Source organism: Acanthopagrus latus, chromosome 8, assembly GCF_904848185.1.
Source record: "Acanthopagrus latus isolate v.2019 chromosome 8, fAcaLat1.1, whole genome shotgun sequence".
NCBI classification, from domain to species: Eukaryota; Metazoa; Chordata; class Actinopteri; order Spariformes; family Sparidae; genus Acanthopagrus; species Acanthopagrus latus.
Window position 1 is genome coordinate 15,197,996 of NC_051046.1, and position 16,821 is coordinate 15,214,816.

Below are 16,821 nucleotides of genomic sequence, written 5' to 3' on the forward strand. Positions count from 1 at the left end.
AAAAAAGTAAATACAAGCTACTGTCTGTCTCCTACTGTCTGTTCCAGTTTAACATGTAGCCTATTTAAGGAAATGACTGATAAATACAGGTAGAGACAATCATTTAAACGTTTCGTGAAGTCACGTCTTAACATATGATGGGAGGCAATGCAGTGTCGCCACTTATGGGACATTTATGGTGGATGCTGCAGTGTTTAACTAATTTTGGTCATATTTAATTAAATGTATAACTGAATGATTGTTTTTTTCCTACTCACAGCTAACACACAGCACAATCAAGGAAGAAAACCCCATTATTATTAATCCCAGACACCCGTTTGGCATGGATGAATTCCTTTTAGTTGCTCTCATCAGCTTGCTCTATTATTGACTTGAATGCAGCAAAAGCATTGATCACTTGTCTCTCCTGTCCTTTAATTTAATAGGCCTCCTTGTCATTAGCCAGCATGCAGCAACAGGTAGGATGGCACCCCATGCAGAATCCATGTGGGCTTTGCACAACTGTGCAGTAGTTTAGCTCCATACACAATTATATGAAATATTGTTAAGATAGTTATAAGAGTTATTGAGGCTTTAATGTTTCTCCTGTCTATTCTGGATGTCCCTATGTTGAATGTCTCAGTCAAATCAAGTGAGAATGTTTCAAAAGAGAATCGTGTCCCTCCCATCTCTTACAATGAAATTGCATGAGGAGGGAAGGATTTTTTCCGGGCCAGTATGTAGAATATGATTTCTCACAGAAAATAATACACATGTGCATGTTGTTTTAAGGCAGACCTGAGACAGAACAAACCCATCTGTTCCTTAACAGACTACATGAATTATCATTATTATATTTATAGTACAGGGCGTTCTCTGGATAGGTGAAATGTTAAATACTGTTCTCCTTAAAAATGAAATGAGTAATAAAACATTCAAAATTTTCTCTTGGAATTCAAGTTATTGTATTTGCTTTCTTTAACTAGAAACCAATGTTTGTGCAGTTAATTTTGTGCAGTTTGTCTACAATAACAGCACACACATTTTTTGTGCTTAGGTCTCCTAAACAATACAACTTGATCTCAGTGATTCTTTATATTTAATTGAATAACTAACTAAAGAAAACAAATGGCATATTAATAAAGAAGCCACACTGCAAGTTGCTTATAGCTGCAGCAAGTGCGCAGACATAATTTCCACACTACAACCACTACACACTGACAGGATGTTCTATCATTAATATTTGGAGTTCTGTATCTGTGGCTTGTAATTTCAAATCTCACAGTTTTCTTCAGACACGTCGGCCGGCTCTCTCTCCTCCCAGCCCATTTTCATCCGCTATTAAGAGAGACTGCTGTTGATTTAAGAGTCTGCCAATATAGTCTGGGTCGCTCCGGTACGCACCATTTTAAATTCAAACCACTCTAAAATCATGTAGTTCTAAATCTGTTAAAATGCCAGCAGCCCTGACAGGGTATTTTAATTTGCTCTCTGGTGATCACTAAGCCTAGAAAGCCCTAGAATCAGTTGTTGTTAAGCTTTAAATTATTCATCAGAACAACTGTTTAAAATGACACCATGCCATCATTGTTTTTATTTTCCACCAAGTTCTCCTTCTCCTCACCCCCTAAGGGTGGAAGAAATCAAAGCCAAATCTCATTAGAAGGTTTCAAACATGTGGAAGTGAAAACCAAACCTGCTGGTAAACACCACTGTCTCCTGCTGAACGAGAGGTTGGCTGCTGCTGTGTGAGGAGCATCCCGGGCAGAACGGAAGCCAGCAGCATGCAGATTTTAACCCAATTTCTTTCAGAAACCCTGCAAAGGAGCTCACTTAAAATTATTATTTTCCACTGTGCAGTACCATTTATTTCTACACATTGAAAGGCATGGTTATCTAGAAATCTTATAAGTGCTTTGTAAGAAAATAATCTTGACTCTCACAGTTATGCAAGCTGTACGTCTTAATAGAAACAAGAAGTAGTAGTAGTAGTATGGACTTTGATTGTGGAGCAGTGATCAAGGATAGTGGACAAGATGCAGTGCTTGCGATCATCAAGTGTAATCATTCCTGCCTAGGCAGCCGCCCTTGAAGTCGCTCTATCTGTTGCTGCATCAGTGATCTGCTCTGTTAGAGGACAGCCTGCGCAGGCCTCTGGTCTGTCTTTGATATCCGTGCCCCTGCGTCTGGGTTTGTTAGGCAGTGAGATGAGGCAATTTTGCCTTTCATCTTTCTTTTTTCCAATTTCATTCTTAGCTGTCAGTGCTTAATTAATGTTTTCGCAGCAATTTTTCAACCTTCACCGCCGATGACAGATAAGCTGTGTGGCTATTTACATTATCAACTTGTTTCATGATGCCAGACCTTGGCTTCTAGTCTGTATTGAGCTGTGCAACAGGAAACTGATGTGGCATTTTGGGGGGGGGGGGGCGTATCAACAATCAGAGTATGCTATATTGCGAGGGCTGTCGCAATCAAGGAAGTCGTTTGGGGTCATAACATCCACAAATATCAAAAGAAAACTGTCACGTTCAAACATTTGGACCTCGTTATGTGATTGGTTGGTTTGAAAGATATAATTTTCATAAAATCCACCTAGTGCTCCTGCCTGTGTGTAAGCTCTTCTGTCAGTCTAAGGATAATGTAATGAGCTGTGTTAAATCTTCCAGCAATGATTCAGTTTACCTCGACAAGAAATCCGCTACCTGTGGCAAGTGTTGCTCTATCACCCAAGGTGATTATAACTCATGCAATATGCATGGCAGCAGAGTGTTCTATTGAAGCAAATCAATATTGTAGAAGTGAAAGAAACACAGCAGATATGAAGGGCGTATACGTCTCTGAGTTTATTCACGGAGGAGTGTATGATGAAACCTGTGGGTAACCGCTCCGTCCACACACAACTTTGTGAAATTAAGTTCATCCAGTACAACCAGATCAGGTACAAGATCGAGAATCTTCTGAGCTGCCTTGGATGGGGAGGAAAAAATGTTGGCTTCCGTTAATGGTCCTGCACTGAAAATGGTGTGTCCCAGTTTCTTTTATCATTACAGCACATTCACAAGTTTCAAAATGGAAAAAGTCTCGACAACTGCACAAACTGTTTTTTTTTTCTCTTTTGTTTTTTTTTTGTCCCAGGACTCAATGCATAGGATTATACAGTTAGAATACAGTATTTCAACATGTTTTACAAAGATTTATATGGTATAGGAAACAAGAAATAAAAATAATAACTGCACAGCAGTAAGAAAGGTCATTTGTCGAGTATAGATAGTCATTTATCGTACACACTGTGGAATAGCTTAGAAACACAGGGCAAGAAAAAAAAAAAAACACAGTTGGAACAATTTTGCGCTAATTTCAATCTACATACAGATACCCTTTTGATTTCAGACTAATTTAGAAATGCCAGACATTTTCAAGGGAAACCCATATCACATTGGCCACTGTTTTACATTTATTCGTTTTGGCCTTTTGCCTTTGCCACCAAAGTCCTACTAAGCACACACCACAGACACCCAAAGGAAATGCACACATCAAAACTGCAACCATAAAAGAAATCATACTGAAACGTCTTCAGCCTATTGGCACGCAAATGGCTGCAGCAGGGCAATCTAGCATTTGAGACAGCACACGTAATATCACAAGTCCAAATACATTGCCGTGTCTATAGCACTATCATCATTATGATCACCTAGGTTACCAATAGAATAATTTAGAAACAATATATATGTATCATCCTATTTAATAAGGCACATTTTTGGTTAAAGAAAGGCTCTGAAAGAAGCTTCTTGCATCAACTCTGTCAGTGAGAGAGGAGTCAGCAGTAAACAACAGCGGAGACAAGGATGGAGTCTGCAGTCGGCATGCAATTAAGATCAAAAGCCTCCCCTGCTGATTCCATTATACAGAGTGCCACTCTGCACTGCGCTGAGTGGGCAGTGCCAAGTGCTGTTGGTCGGGATGCCAGGGTGCCATGCTGAGACGGCAGGCAGGCAGGCAGGCAGGCAGGCTCGAGGTCTGTGCAAACCTCTCCCTAGCCAAGGCAGGAATCGTTAACATTCTGGGGTCTCTGGAGCTCGTCACGCTCCGTCAACTACACACATCCATGATCAGATACAGGGAGCACAATTAAATCATCTGTCAACAGCAAAAACCTATAATTCAGGGGTGAAACGTGGTGTGGCGTTTAATGGCCCAAGAAACATCAAACCCTTTCCTACCCTGTCGACATCTCGGCTCTGACACTGACATATCAACATTTCAATTACGATAACAATTATGTACATGATTGATTCTGACCTCACCAACATCATACAAAGGATAAAACCACTGTTATTCTTTCAAAACTTACAATTTAAGTACCAGCTGCATCTCTGGCAGGTAATTAACATCAGCAATAGGCTATTTCATAGCTTTTTTATATAGGCAGAATGCTCGATGAGTATTTGGAACATTACATGTGTAATACTAAAAAAAAGAAAATGGCACTAAAAATCATGAACACTAACGATGCGTGAATCAATTTGGAAATCTCGAACATATTGCTGATTTGCTACTGTTTGCGAATACATTTAATAAGCTAATATGACTGTCTATTGTGGCTCATGGTATTCTGACATTATTGCAGGGCTAGCGTGAGAGTCATGGCTCTATGGCAGAATAAAGTTGCGTCTTGCTGACACACACACACACACACACACACAAAAAAAAGTTTTGCCGTAAAGAAAAATATCTTGGAACAGTCATTAACTGAAATGTGTTTTAAAAACTTTTGAAATGTCCTTCTGTGCTTTAGTTGAAGTGGAATGTATCATGGCACTGTACAATAAAGGGAGACAGACTGTGCTAATATCGACTTCCACTAGCACAAATGGCAATCCAGCTTGAAGTAAATCTGAGTCAAAAAGCAAAAGAATGTAACTCAAATATATCTGGAACTACTGGTGACCCGCCATTCGTTTGAGCCTGAACATTGCTAGATTAACCGGTGTCCTTGTGAGGACCCTTTGGTTTCTGTCAAAGAGCTCGGTGAGAGCGCAGGCTCCAGTGTGTCACTGGGTATGGGGGATTAAAATGACAGAAAGCAGGCGTCTCTTCGCCCTCACGCCTGACAGTAGGCATCCTGTGTGTGCACACACATTCCCACACATTCCCACACATTCCCACACACTCAAGTTCAGCAACGCACGCTCTTGTTCACATGTTGCACTTCGCACAGACATCTACGCACACACAGGCTAATAAAAACACTATCCGCACCATAAGGTGATCCATTTAAAAAGATAATTTTTTTTCCTTATAAAGCTTTCCGCATAAAGACTGCACGATAAAAAAAATATATAATACAATTCTTAAAACCTTTTTCTACACAGAAAGAAATTGAACATCTGATTATCTCCTGTGCCAGTGCTCCACAGAGGGGCTTAATTCTCAGAGAGAGGTCGACCGCACTGCATTGTGGGCGCAATATTCAGTGAAGCATGAGTGAGCGCGCAGACCTTTATGGTTTGGCAAGTGAGCTTTAAGGCGTACCTATGACAGTGTCACCCATCATTTTCTTCCCCTTTTTGCTCTCTATCTGCATTTCATTAGTCCCTGTTACGCCACAGCACAGAAAAACTGTCCCAGGGTCAAGTTTACAGCACATACCTCCACATGAATCCCTTCTCCTCTTTCCTCATTTCCATGTCTTATTCTCTAAAAGAAGAAATAAGCCCCTGTAGTCACTGGCAGTATCCTACCATTCCCCTCCCTCCCACCCTCCCTCCTCTCGGTGGGTTAGAGATCAGTCACTTTGTTTTCCAGGGCGGCTGCTATCTGCTGGAGCCGCAGGGTCAGCTGTTTACTCTGGGCAGCTGGGTCCTCTTCCAGGGATAAGATGATCTGAAAGAGGGACGCAAGGCGAGAAGGACATTAATGGCGGAGAAGGTATAAGAAGTCAAAAAATAATAGATGAAGAGAGAAAAGAGGACGAATGTGGCAGGAGAGGTGAAAAAAAAAAAAGAGGAACCAAGGACAGTAGAGATGGGTAGAGAACGAGCACAGGACAAAGAGGCATTTAAAAAGAAGGGGGCGGAGAGTGGGAGGAGAGGGTGGTGTTACTTCGACATCAACAGTCACGTCATATGAGCTGTTATTGTTTGTGAGCCCCACTTAGGGGAGACTGACAGCCCCATTTGTTTATCCAACTTGTTCATTAGGTTTTGTTTATCCCCTTTCGTGACCTCATGTTGCAATGCACAATGGACGCTTAAAAAATCAATTCCCAGAGCAATTTTCCAATTCACATCCCACAGAAATGCTTTCAATTAAAATTTCATACAATCACTCTTCTGGCATATCGAGAGTCAAGAGAGAAAAAAGGAAAGGCAATAATATAGTGGGCAGTAGTGCATTCAGTGGAATAGCCTCCTTTGGGTGCGATAGGAAAGAGAAGGGCCTCTTACCCCATCATAGTATTTGCTGGCGTACTGGTAAAGCTGATGGAGAGCCACTTGTGTGTTCAGTTTGTCTGTGTGAGACTGGAGAAGGTAAAGAACAATTTAAAGGTTAAAGAGAGAATGTAACCAAACAATAAAAGTGCAGAGCTGAATGAGCAGTCCATTAAAGTTATAACACATGAGCTTTTCATCAAATACAAACAGTTTGTTTCAGCAATAGCCATTCAGTGTATTTCAATTCAACAATTCTCTCGAGATGCAGTAGTTTTGATTGCTAGCGGTGGAGTGTGCCGTTCCCGAACTTACCGCTAACGTAAGCTGGACATCACAATACCTGGAATTTCCAACTCCAGCTGGTTTACATTAAACGACACTGACGTGGAAAATTTGAGACGACTTTTACTGTGAAGTGGTCACAGAAAATGCAGCAAGTACAATTTTGAGGTACTTTCACTCCACCCATATTTAATACATGTAGTTACTAGTTACTCTACTTTTTATTTTATCGGCAATTCATTTAATCTGAAAAATTCTGAATATTTGATGTGATAATTGATCTGGCAGATAATTGGTTGACCTAAATAACTATCCATGTGAATATGTGTAATTTCATTTTTATGTGTACTTTTTAAACTAAGTACATTTCTTGCAAAAAAGACTATCATTTTCTAAATGATATCTGTCCTTTCACTCAGGAAGGTCTTTTCGCTTGTACAACAATGGTTAGCGCTGACCTCCATGTTGCAGGAAGTACTGAAACAACAATAACCAATTGGTTTGGTTTTAACATTTTAACAAATTTTCCAGAAAATCAGCAATAAAAAAGCCATTTTAGGAACTACTTTTAATAACTGCTGTACATAGGAGTTGGTTCATCAAGATAAACAGCTGGTGGAGCTTTTTCTCCTGTTGGGAGCCACTAAAAACACTACAGAGGAAAAAGGTGAAACAGGATGACATAAATAATAGACTATGCTCATTGCTCCACGAAATCTGGTGTTATCTCTGCTGCTGTTTTTTCGTGTCTTCAGAGCAGAAGAAACTTCACAGAACATCAGAGTCAGATGCTTTGTGCGCGTCATCATTTTCTTGCTTAGTGTGTCTCTATCGCATTTTGTAGCATTGTGCTTTTATCGACACATCAGCTTTTCCACCTCAGCAACTAAAGCGAGCTCTTTTACACTCAAATTAAAAATGTGCATCTACACAGGTGAATGCAGACTCACTCAGCGAGCTGTTAAATGCAGATTTGCTTGCAACAGGCTTCACGCCTCCACCTCCTCAGCAAGGTTAACAACTGCTGTTACTGTGCCCTGTAGTTATGTGGGAAGCTCAGTATAAGGAAAAAAAGGGGATGTATTTTGACAGACTTTTTAATCAAAAAGAAGTTCGTTTGGTTTGTATTTTAAACAGATACACTAATTGTATTTGTAACCAAATAAAGTGAAAAGCTCCGGGAGCTGTGTGCGGTGGCATTAGACCTCAAGTGCTGTTAGACACCGATGTCAGAAAGATCCGCAAGGGCTGACATCTTCAAGGATTTTAACTTAAAGAGCAAAGTGGGAGAGGAAATGCCAGCTGTGCCTCTTACCCGTGACACTTCTGCCAGATGAGTGTTCATGTCCTGGTCACTGACGGGCACCATCTGCCTGATGCCCTTGTAGTAACTACACACAAAAGACAGACACACACAGAGGAGGGAAGAGGTTGTGATGTAATCTTGACAATCTAAAAGTATATTCAACAGAACAAAGAATATTGGCTGAGAGGACTTACTCGTCCACCATCTTCTTATAGGTGGAGATCTCCTTTGCATAGAGTAGTTTGTTACTTGGAGAGTCCTGGAGACAAAAAGTGGACACAACGGTGAAAACAATGGCACTCCAGAGTGATTGACGTATGACATTCCTACTTGTCACTCCTTTTTATTTCTCATGTAAACCACTTTGGTCTGATTGTCTTTGTCTCGTCTCCCATCTTCCCCCATTGCCCCTTCACCTCTTTCCTCCTCCTCCACCTTCCCACTTCCACTCACCCGGCTGAGTTTGTGCTCGCTCTTGGTGCAGGCGTCCATGAAGGTCTGAGCGATGACAGAGAGCGAGGCGTCCACCACTTCAGACACGTGGACATCGAAGATGAAGTGGGGATTCTTGAGGATGTTTACCCAGAACCGCAGAGGAAGGCTGCGCGGGGAAAAGGGCAAGAAAGCAGTCTATCATCGAGGTTGTTATCATTATTATTGCAGCAGAATGGGAGAAAAATCTCATCAACCATGATGCATCGATGAATTTGTTCGAGTCAGGGAGGCATTTCATGTGTGAGAGCAATTGCCTGAGGCACAATTGAGTGCTGTACATGATAATAACAGAGATGGAGAGAAGCCTTTCTCGTCTTTCTCATCACTTAATATCACTGTTTCATAGGATACCAACTTCTCTGAGAATCACTCTTGGATTGCTGTTCAAGAGAAAATTAAATGAAAAAGAGAAAAGAGTACCCGGAAGACTTCTTTTCTTATTAATAAAAGATGCCAGGCACCCGTTGGCATGCCTCTCTAACCAACAGTGATGAGAAAGGCTAAAGTAACACCTAAACCTTGACCTTTTCAAGTTCCCGCGCAGCCTAACAATCGAAAGTGCCGACTACATAATGCAGAGCTCGAGTGCTCTCGATAATTTCCCTTCTGAACAGGACAACACACGCTACATACACTTCTTTTCAACCTTGTGTCAGCTTGTGAATTCAAAAGAAAAAAAAATAAAAAATACAGTAGTTTTCCCAAAAAAAAAAAAACATCCCTCCCTGTTCGCTGTGAATGCTCCGCCATCTGAGACACGGAACGCGCACCGTGTAAAATTCATACTGGTTTGGCAATATCTCCGGGGAAGGCTGCAGTGAGAATACAATGGAAGCATAAAAATAGCAATGTTGCTATAATCACAGAATTAAATTAGCTTGGGACGTAATTACCATGTTTGTTTGTTGTTGTGCCTCATACACACATTCATATTTAATACATGGCCCTCAGTTGATTTGATAAACAGAACGGGTGGATGCAGAACGTGGTGTGGAGTGTAGTAAGTAATTAAATCGCTCATCTTCTGTCCTTGTGTGGGTGCTCTCTTGCCAGCCTTACGTCAATCACTGGCATCTACATGCAACACGTCGTCTTGTATGCTTGAGCCTTAGCCGACGTGACACTAATTTATGCACTTAAATGTCACATGGGAGCAGGGGGATTGCGAATGCAAACTAAGTGAGCTGGAATTGTGCATTTGTATTCAGCTCTTTCTTGGATAAGTACGTTTTATTTCTTGGAGAGTTAATGTATCTCAGACGACGGGATTTGTTTTCAGGCTCAGGCGGTCTGTGTGTGTGCTAGGGGAGATTTGCAGTCAGTGGGGGAAAGTAGTACATTTACTCAAATATTGCACTTAAGAACACATTTTAAGGACTTCACTGGAGTGTTTCCATGTAATCTGTTTCCAAGTGCTACTTTGTACTTGAAATATTGTACTTCTTACTCCTCCACATACATTTGATAGGTTTAGCTATTAGTTTTCAGATTAAAAGTTTAAAAGGTCAAAGTCTGCACTGGCAGAAGCTCCTCTCTCTCACAGCAAACACTGCTACTGAAACACCTCGTCAGTAGTCTCACCTTTAAAACTTTGTGACATCACACTACGTCTAGATTTACATAATTAATGACTTGTGGCTAGTTTGGCACTAAAGAATGAATTTAGCTAAGTGGCTTTGTTGTTGTAACTGGGGCCAGCTCAGGCGTGTGTGAGCTGACCAACCAGAGCAGACTAGGTATTCAGGAGGCAGGACCATAAAGAGACAGGAGCTAAAGTGCCTCAGGGAATCAAAGCATGTAAACCGATTCTCATGGAAAACCCCAAATAAAACCTGAAAAGAAGAATAATATATCTCCTTTAAAGATTTTACATGACGAACATTCGATAAGCTTGAGCAGACATCTGAGTCGTTAGAACTTCCACAAAAGAAATATTTCCCCACTTAACTTCTCAGAAGATTTTATTTTAATAACTGTGAGAGGGACAAAGAGGTAAAATTATCCAATATTTCAAAAGAGAAATTGGAAAGAGCGGCTATAATTGAGATTCCAGACAACGGTTGGAAAAGTATTTGGGTAATACACCATAAATCCACCAATTCACAGACTTTAGGGGGAATTTTACTTGGGAAAATCTGATCCGTTTCTTTATTACGCCAAAAATGAGAAGGAAGCACTTAGATAGCCGACTATTTGGCGTAGATCTCTCTCATATCTGTTGGAATTTACCTAAAGTAATTTGGTTTTAGAGATTGGTAAATTGTTATGAGTTGTATAGTACTTTATTTCTCTGAAGAAACTGTAATGACAAGCAACATATTTGGTTAAAATACTGTTATTGCAAGTAAGAAGCTATTTCAGGAAATTGTGGCAAGGTAGTGGCCTCACAAAGGGCCGAGTCCTAATGATCGTTAGATAAATCATATTAATGAAACGTCTGACACATATCTTGAGACTGCATTAGGCAAAAATGGAAGATAAAATGGGAAAAGTGAACATTCTATGACGCTCAAAATGAAGACGTCGGAGCGGAGCTGCAAATAATTACAAAAATAATGTGAATACATTTCCCCCAAATGTTTTCTTATCATCATTGAAGGCAACACATCTTTTACCAACAAAGACTAGAGTGAAAATGTAATATTTGATTAAAAAAAAAAAAAAGTGTATGCAGGCATGCAGTACACTTACCTATTAGTCTTCCAGATATGGATGGTCTCTTCATCCACATTATTGTGTTTCAGCGCTTGCTCATCCAGGAAGTCAAAGAAATATTTGACAGCCGGTGGCACCACTGCCCCGGAGCACAGCACGCTGCGGAAGAAGTCATCCACAAACTGCTGCAGCGTTCCCTGAAAGGGGCCACAAATAATGTGAGACAGCGCAGAGACGGAGAGCAGAGACAGAAATATCAAACCCCTCAGACACAGCTATTTGTACGTTTTTGCCAGTGAAGATATTCAGACTTTTCTGAGAGTATTTCAAGCATTTTCTGACAAAACCTAGAAGCCATCAATCAAAGTTGGATTTCAACTCATACCGTGTCTGGAAAAGCAAAAAATGACAAGATAATTCTGCGTCTGTACCTTGACAGAAAGGAGTCGTGTTAAATAGATCTCTGTAATGGCTTTGGTCATCGACTTGTCCTTTATGCTCCCTCGTTTAGATTTGATCTCATCCAGTTCGTCTGCCGGCCTCACCAAGTGAAACACCTTGTCATCCTCCAACAGAGCATTCCCTGTCGGGGGAGAAAAACAACACTTTTAAACTTTCCTCTAATAATTCGCCTCCTCATTTATTCATGTACACTCTCTCTGAACATATTCAGACAATGAAAAGGGGAGGGTGTCAACCTCAATTTGAATGCAGAGAGAATATCCAAGTAGAAATGCTAAACAATCATCTATTTTGAAATGCACATAAAAAAAGCCAGAAGATAAAAGCACATGTTTTTTTTTTCCGGCAAAATCTTCAAGTGTGCCAAACATAACACAGGATGAATTAGCATGATAAATTAGAGCTGGGATGTTGACAAAAGCCCTGCGGGGAGGGAAACAAAGACGAGCATTTTATTCGCAAGTATACACCTGATCTATTCTTTGGGTTCAACAAGTGTGTGTGTGTGTGTGTGTGTGTGTGTGTGTGTGTGTGTGTATGTTTAGAGACACTTACGCTCTTCATGATTTTCCTGGTTCTGGTCATAGTTCTGATGAGTATGAAGCACTCTGGACAAGACTAATGTGGCGTTATCTCGCACCTGCAATGCACATGAAAGTCTTTTGTTAGACAGAAAGCACGACAATACATACTTGCTTCACACACCTTGGAGTTAATTGGTGCTGCGACTGAGGTCAGCAGTCTCATTTAGTGCTCCAGAACTAATTTGTAATCAATGTGATTGAGTGGACAGCAACAGTGGGTCTTTATTGGGGTATTTACAGGCCATTTTCGTTGGTGTCGACCCTTTATTGCCCCAACAAATACTGTGATTAGCACTTCTTTGCCTCAGCCGATGAATCTATGGCACCGAGGCTAACCTCTGAGAGCAACTGCAAAACATCTACGGGGAGGATGAAAAGAAGAGGAGCACCTCTGAAAGAGGGGGATTGCAGTGGCCAAAAGAAGGACAAGTAGGGGATATTTGTGAGTGACCTTTATTTTCCGAGGATCAATACTGTGCCAGGAAGATTTAGTGGCTTTCTGTCGCCATTGAGAGCTGACAAGAGCAAACCTAGACCAGGCACTTGTGCTGCCTGGCGATGAGAAATAACAAATTGTTGGCATGTTGCTCAAAGGATGAAGGCAAACAGTGAAGGGAAACAACTAAACAGTGCTTTCTTGCGTGCTGAATTTATGGACAGGTTTTACCTCTGTATAAACAGATTTATGTTATAAATGCCCCATCAGCTTCCAGAGTGCTTAATAAACCTGTAAATTACAGATGTATTGGTCATTAAGGGGCAGTGGAAACAGATTGTGAAGAAGAATATCATCACCTTTTAAGTTGATATAGCATACTTGTCTCCAAACGGTTGCTTGATTACACATCCAGAGCTCCAGAACAACAATATCATTAATTGTTAGTCGTGTTTCTGGTCCAATCATCACTTTTTTTTGGTCTCCATTAACTCCTGAGGGAAATATCTGACTCTTTAGCTGCTAAAGGCTTCACAATGTTCACCAACTAGTCTTTTACTGCGTCTGTCTGCTGTTTGGTGCTGTGCAGGTAGTGGAAAGCAGGTTTATGGAGCTTTTCCTTTTACGTGGGTTTATTATGTGCCCATAAAGATGCACTTTAAGGCCTTAAAGGAACAGCCTCACCAATGTCATTAGTGTCCATTATACATGTCATGTTATATGTTAACTTATACATCACATCTTTACCTAGATTATGTCATACTTAGAAAGTTACACATTTCCTGGATTGATATACAGCCTCTGTCATGTCGGGAGAGATTTTCAGTCACAGATTCAGTCACAAAAATGAAATTTGGAAGAAACAGGTTTTGTTGTTTGCTCTTTATTTTGGGTTCTATTTTTATTTGGTTTGAAGTTCTGCCCTGGGGTGAGGCCCCTTACAATATACAGCTAGCATTATCATTTATATGGTTATGTTGAGAGATTTAAAACTTAGGAATGTTATGAATGTATTTTTGAAGTTCAAGGAAAGTGTGTTAACAGGTCCTGAGGAGAAGTCATGAAATGCATTCATTTGATAAATTTCCTCCAGCTTAGAGACGCTCAGAGTTGCATCATGGGTAATAATGAGCCGATATTTCTGGTTCTGCTGTGTTCGATATCAATCCTTTGTTTTTAAACTGTCCATAATGAGTCCAACAGTTTGCGTCCACTGGACTGCTTCTCAAAACCTTGAGCCTAAGCTACCCACAGTGAGTGACATCACTGAAGGCAATTCATCAGATTATAAGCAGCTTCCTCAAGCAACAAGAGGCTTTATGCTTTCAAGATATGGTACTCTTCAACATCTGTAAACACACATGAGTGTGTAAAATTGGTGGAGATACTCTCAACTTTCATTTTCCGACAGCGAGTCAAACAGAAAGATGCTCACCACGTTCGTGTCTGGTCATTCAGTATGAAGTTTACAGTCATTAGCTTAGCACAAAGAGATGCAACAGTGAGAAAATAGGCCCATCAGCACCTCACACCCCGCTCATTAGGAGCCAAGCTAGCTGTTTCTCCCCTGTTTCCAGTCTTCATGCTACACTAACCAATTTGAAGCTGGCTGGCGCTTCAGATTTGATGGACGCAACCCAAAAACTTTTCTTTCAAGAGCTGACAAGAAATTAGGAGCGAGAGGGAGGAGGGGGGATTTGCAACCAAGGTCCTCATCTGGACTCAAACAGATGAAATCAAATTTTGTAGTCAGCATCTCATTTATTGCTGCCATAATAAGCAAATTAAAAGTGTACTGCCAGACGAATGAGGAGATGTTCTTATCAACAAGCAAATCAGAAAAAAAAAAACAAGTTTCTGACACATTTACTCATGTGCACACTGATTTGACTATTGGCTACTAGTAAATCAAATCTTTAACAGTATTGTGGTGATAAGCCAACAAAAGAATGACATGAAGTCTGCTGATCTACAGCAAACACAGTTTTCGTGCACTACGTTTTCACACTTCTGTGACTGAAACAGCGTGAAAATGGGCAACACATCCACACGCCCACATACAGCTATTTACCTCTCCACAGCCTCCTCACATCCCATGCTATTTTCAGTCTCCCATTTGTACTACTATTTTTTTGTGTACAAGTTTCTTCAGTTTTGTCAGTACTCACGTTGTAGTGTGCCAGGGTGTTGATGCGTTTCCACCTGCCCTCTTTCTGGGAAGTCAAGTCCAGATCCGACAAGATCTGCCCTGTTGAGCCCGGGCGCCACTCTGTTGGGATGGCAGGAACAGGGAGTCATTATCAAGCATGTATTTGTTAGATTTCTTTTTTGGTATCAATTAAATGTATTTCATTATGGATCACTATTAGTCTGGTGTCGTCCTGTTAAAAATGTGGTCTTAAATAACAACTAGCTACCCGTCTGTCTGTCTAACTGGCTCTCTCCTTGGATTTACTGACAAACTTGAGTTAATTGCAGGTGAAGAAGTGACAGCTCGTTATGTACTGAATAATTTATACCTAATTCTGAACTGTGATTTGCAGCCCAATGTTTTCCACTTTAGAAACATCTGACACCACTGCAGACCTGAGCTCAACACCATCTGTGCCATATGATTCATTTACAAGTACCGGCAAATAATAAGAGGGTTATCTTTCAGATTTCAGAGGACGGATCTCTGCGTATCCAAAATGTATCAAGGAGTGAGATCTACAGCACGCGTGGGAATAAAAGACGGCTTTGATGTTGGAGAATTTCTATAGAGCTGTAGCCTTTCAAGTGTGTTCCCCAAGGTTTCTCACTACGGTAGAGAGTAAAAGTTTGTTTAGGGATGAAGGATTTCTTCATGTTGCTGACACTGAGTAACTGAATGAGCTTTTTTCATTCCACAAGCCGAGACAGAAAGAGATCGGCTTCAAATATATATATTAATGACATTAAAACTAAATAAATGATTGCCTATTTGGATAAATGCATTCTGATTTAATTAAAAATGCATTTCAGTCAAGACAGAAATAGCCTCTACATTTTGACATCCCCGCTTCTCGATGTAACTTTTCCATTATTCATCGTTATTTGATGTTTTCTGCTCCGGCTCATCCGACTCTCCGGTGGCCCTCATTTACTCACCCAGTGTGACACTGTCGACCTTCGGCCGCTGGGAGTACGGCAGGTTCCTGTACACCTGCTCTATGATCTTCTCCTTCACCTGCGAGATGGTGTCACAGTTCAGCACCTTGACGGACGTCACATCTGGACCCTCGCTCTGCACCAGCACTTGCAGGGTCTGGCACACAAACACACACACACACAGATAATCACACCCACAGTAAGCCCACGTGGTTATGGCGTGTGTGCTGAAACACGCGCACCTACGCACACAGATGAGAAATATGCAGAAATATTCAAACATGGCCAGAGCACACAGCCAGCCAGCCACCCACAAACACACACCCGCACGCTCTGTCGGGATGTCGTCGTCATGGCAACCAGGTTTCTATAAGCGCACACATAGATACACACACACACACACACACACACCCCGGTGACACCTGAAAGGACTCCTGTCACCTTGGCCAGCTAATGACCAAGGCTCAGTGGGAGCAAACTCTGACCCACGTCACCTCCCACACTCAGTCACTCTGTCAGATATAACTAACTGACCACACGACAGATTGAGGCAGTGGGGGAAAGCAATCCGGTCACAGTCTCGACATCCACAAGCCCGTCTGCATTTCAGGTGAGTGGGAAGAGTTCGCTGTGAATTAAAGCCAATAGGAAACACTGAGTCTGCCTGTGAAATCTAGCTCAATGCATTTTTTCTCTCCCTCTGTAATTCAATCACAGAAGGCGATCCATCATGGCGGTAGACGTGTAATTCAGGCTAATTTGATAATTGTCCTCGACAACGCCATTACCCAGGGGTCTTTTTATTTGTGCTGACTTTAACAGAAAACAGCTGTGTTCACATTAGCTTCCATTATTGAAACACGATACCAAAGCGAGACACACCGGCTTTTTCCTGACTCCCGAAAAAACTGCCCCGATGGTTAAAGAGCAGCTGCTGGTTGGAAGGTTGAGGGGGGTTTGTGGAGGTGGCTTGTACTCTATACTTGTATCTACTTGTAGATACTTTTGCCCAAGCCGTGCATTTCCACTGCTATATTGGAATGTGTCGCCCGTGTC

General features: G+C 41.3%; 1 protein-coding gene across 2 annotated transcripts in view; it reads right to left on the reverse strand.

Annotated features, from left to right (window-relative positions):
• Positions 1-2,801: 2,801 nt before the first annotated feature.
• The window catches only part of plxnb2b (plexin b2b), a 135,859-nt gene continuing 121,839 nt past the window's right edge, over positions 2,802-16,821 (reverse strand). For both annotated transcript variants that reach the window (XM_037106996.1, XM_037106997.1), the window contains exons 28-37: positions 15,766-15,922; positions 14,805-14,905; positions 12,172-12,256; positions 11,586-11,737; positions 11,191-11,351; positions 8,458-8,605; positions 8,199-8,263; positions 8,014-8,089; positions 6,429-6,503; positions 2,802-5,865 (exon numbers count right to left, since the gene is read on the reverse strand). In XM_037106996.1, the coding sequence (XP_036962891.1) occupies positions 5,761-5,865; positions 6,429-6,503; positions 8,014-8,089; positions 8,199-8,263; positions 8,458-8,605; positions 11,191-11,351; positions 11,586-11,737; positions 12,172-12,256; positions 14,805-14,905; positions 15,766-15,922 (1,125 nt within the window). In that variant the 3' untranslated portion in view covers positions 2,802-5,760. The remainder of the gene's footprint in view (positions 5,866-6,428; positions 6,504-8,013; positions 8,090-8,198; positions 8,264-8,457; positions 8,606-11,190; positions 11,352-11,585; positions 11,738-12,171; positions 12,257-14,804; positions 14,906-15,765; positions 15,923-16,821) is intronic.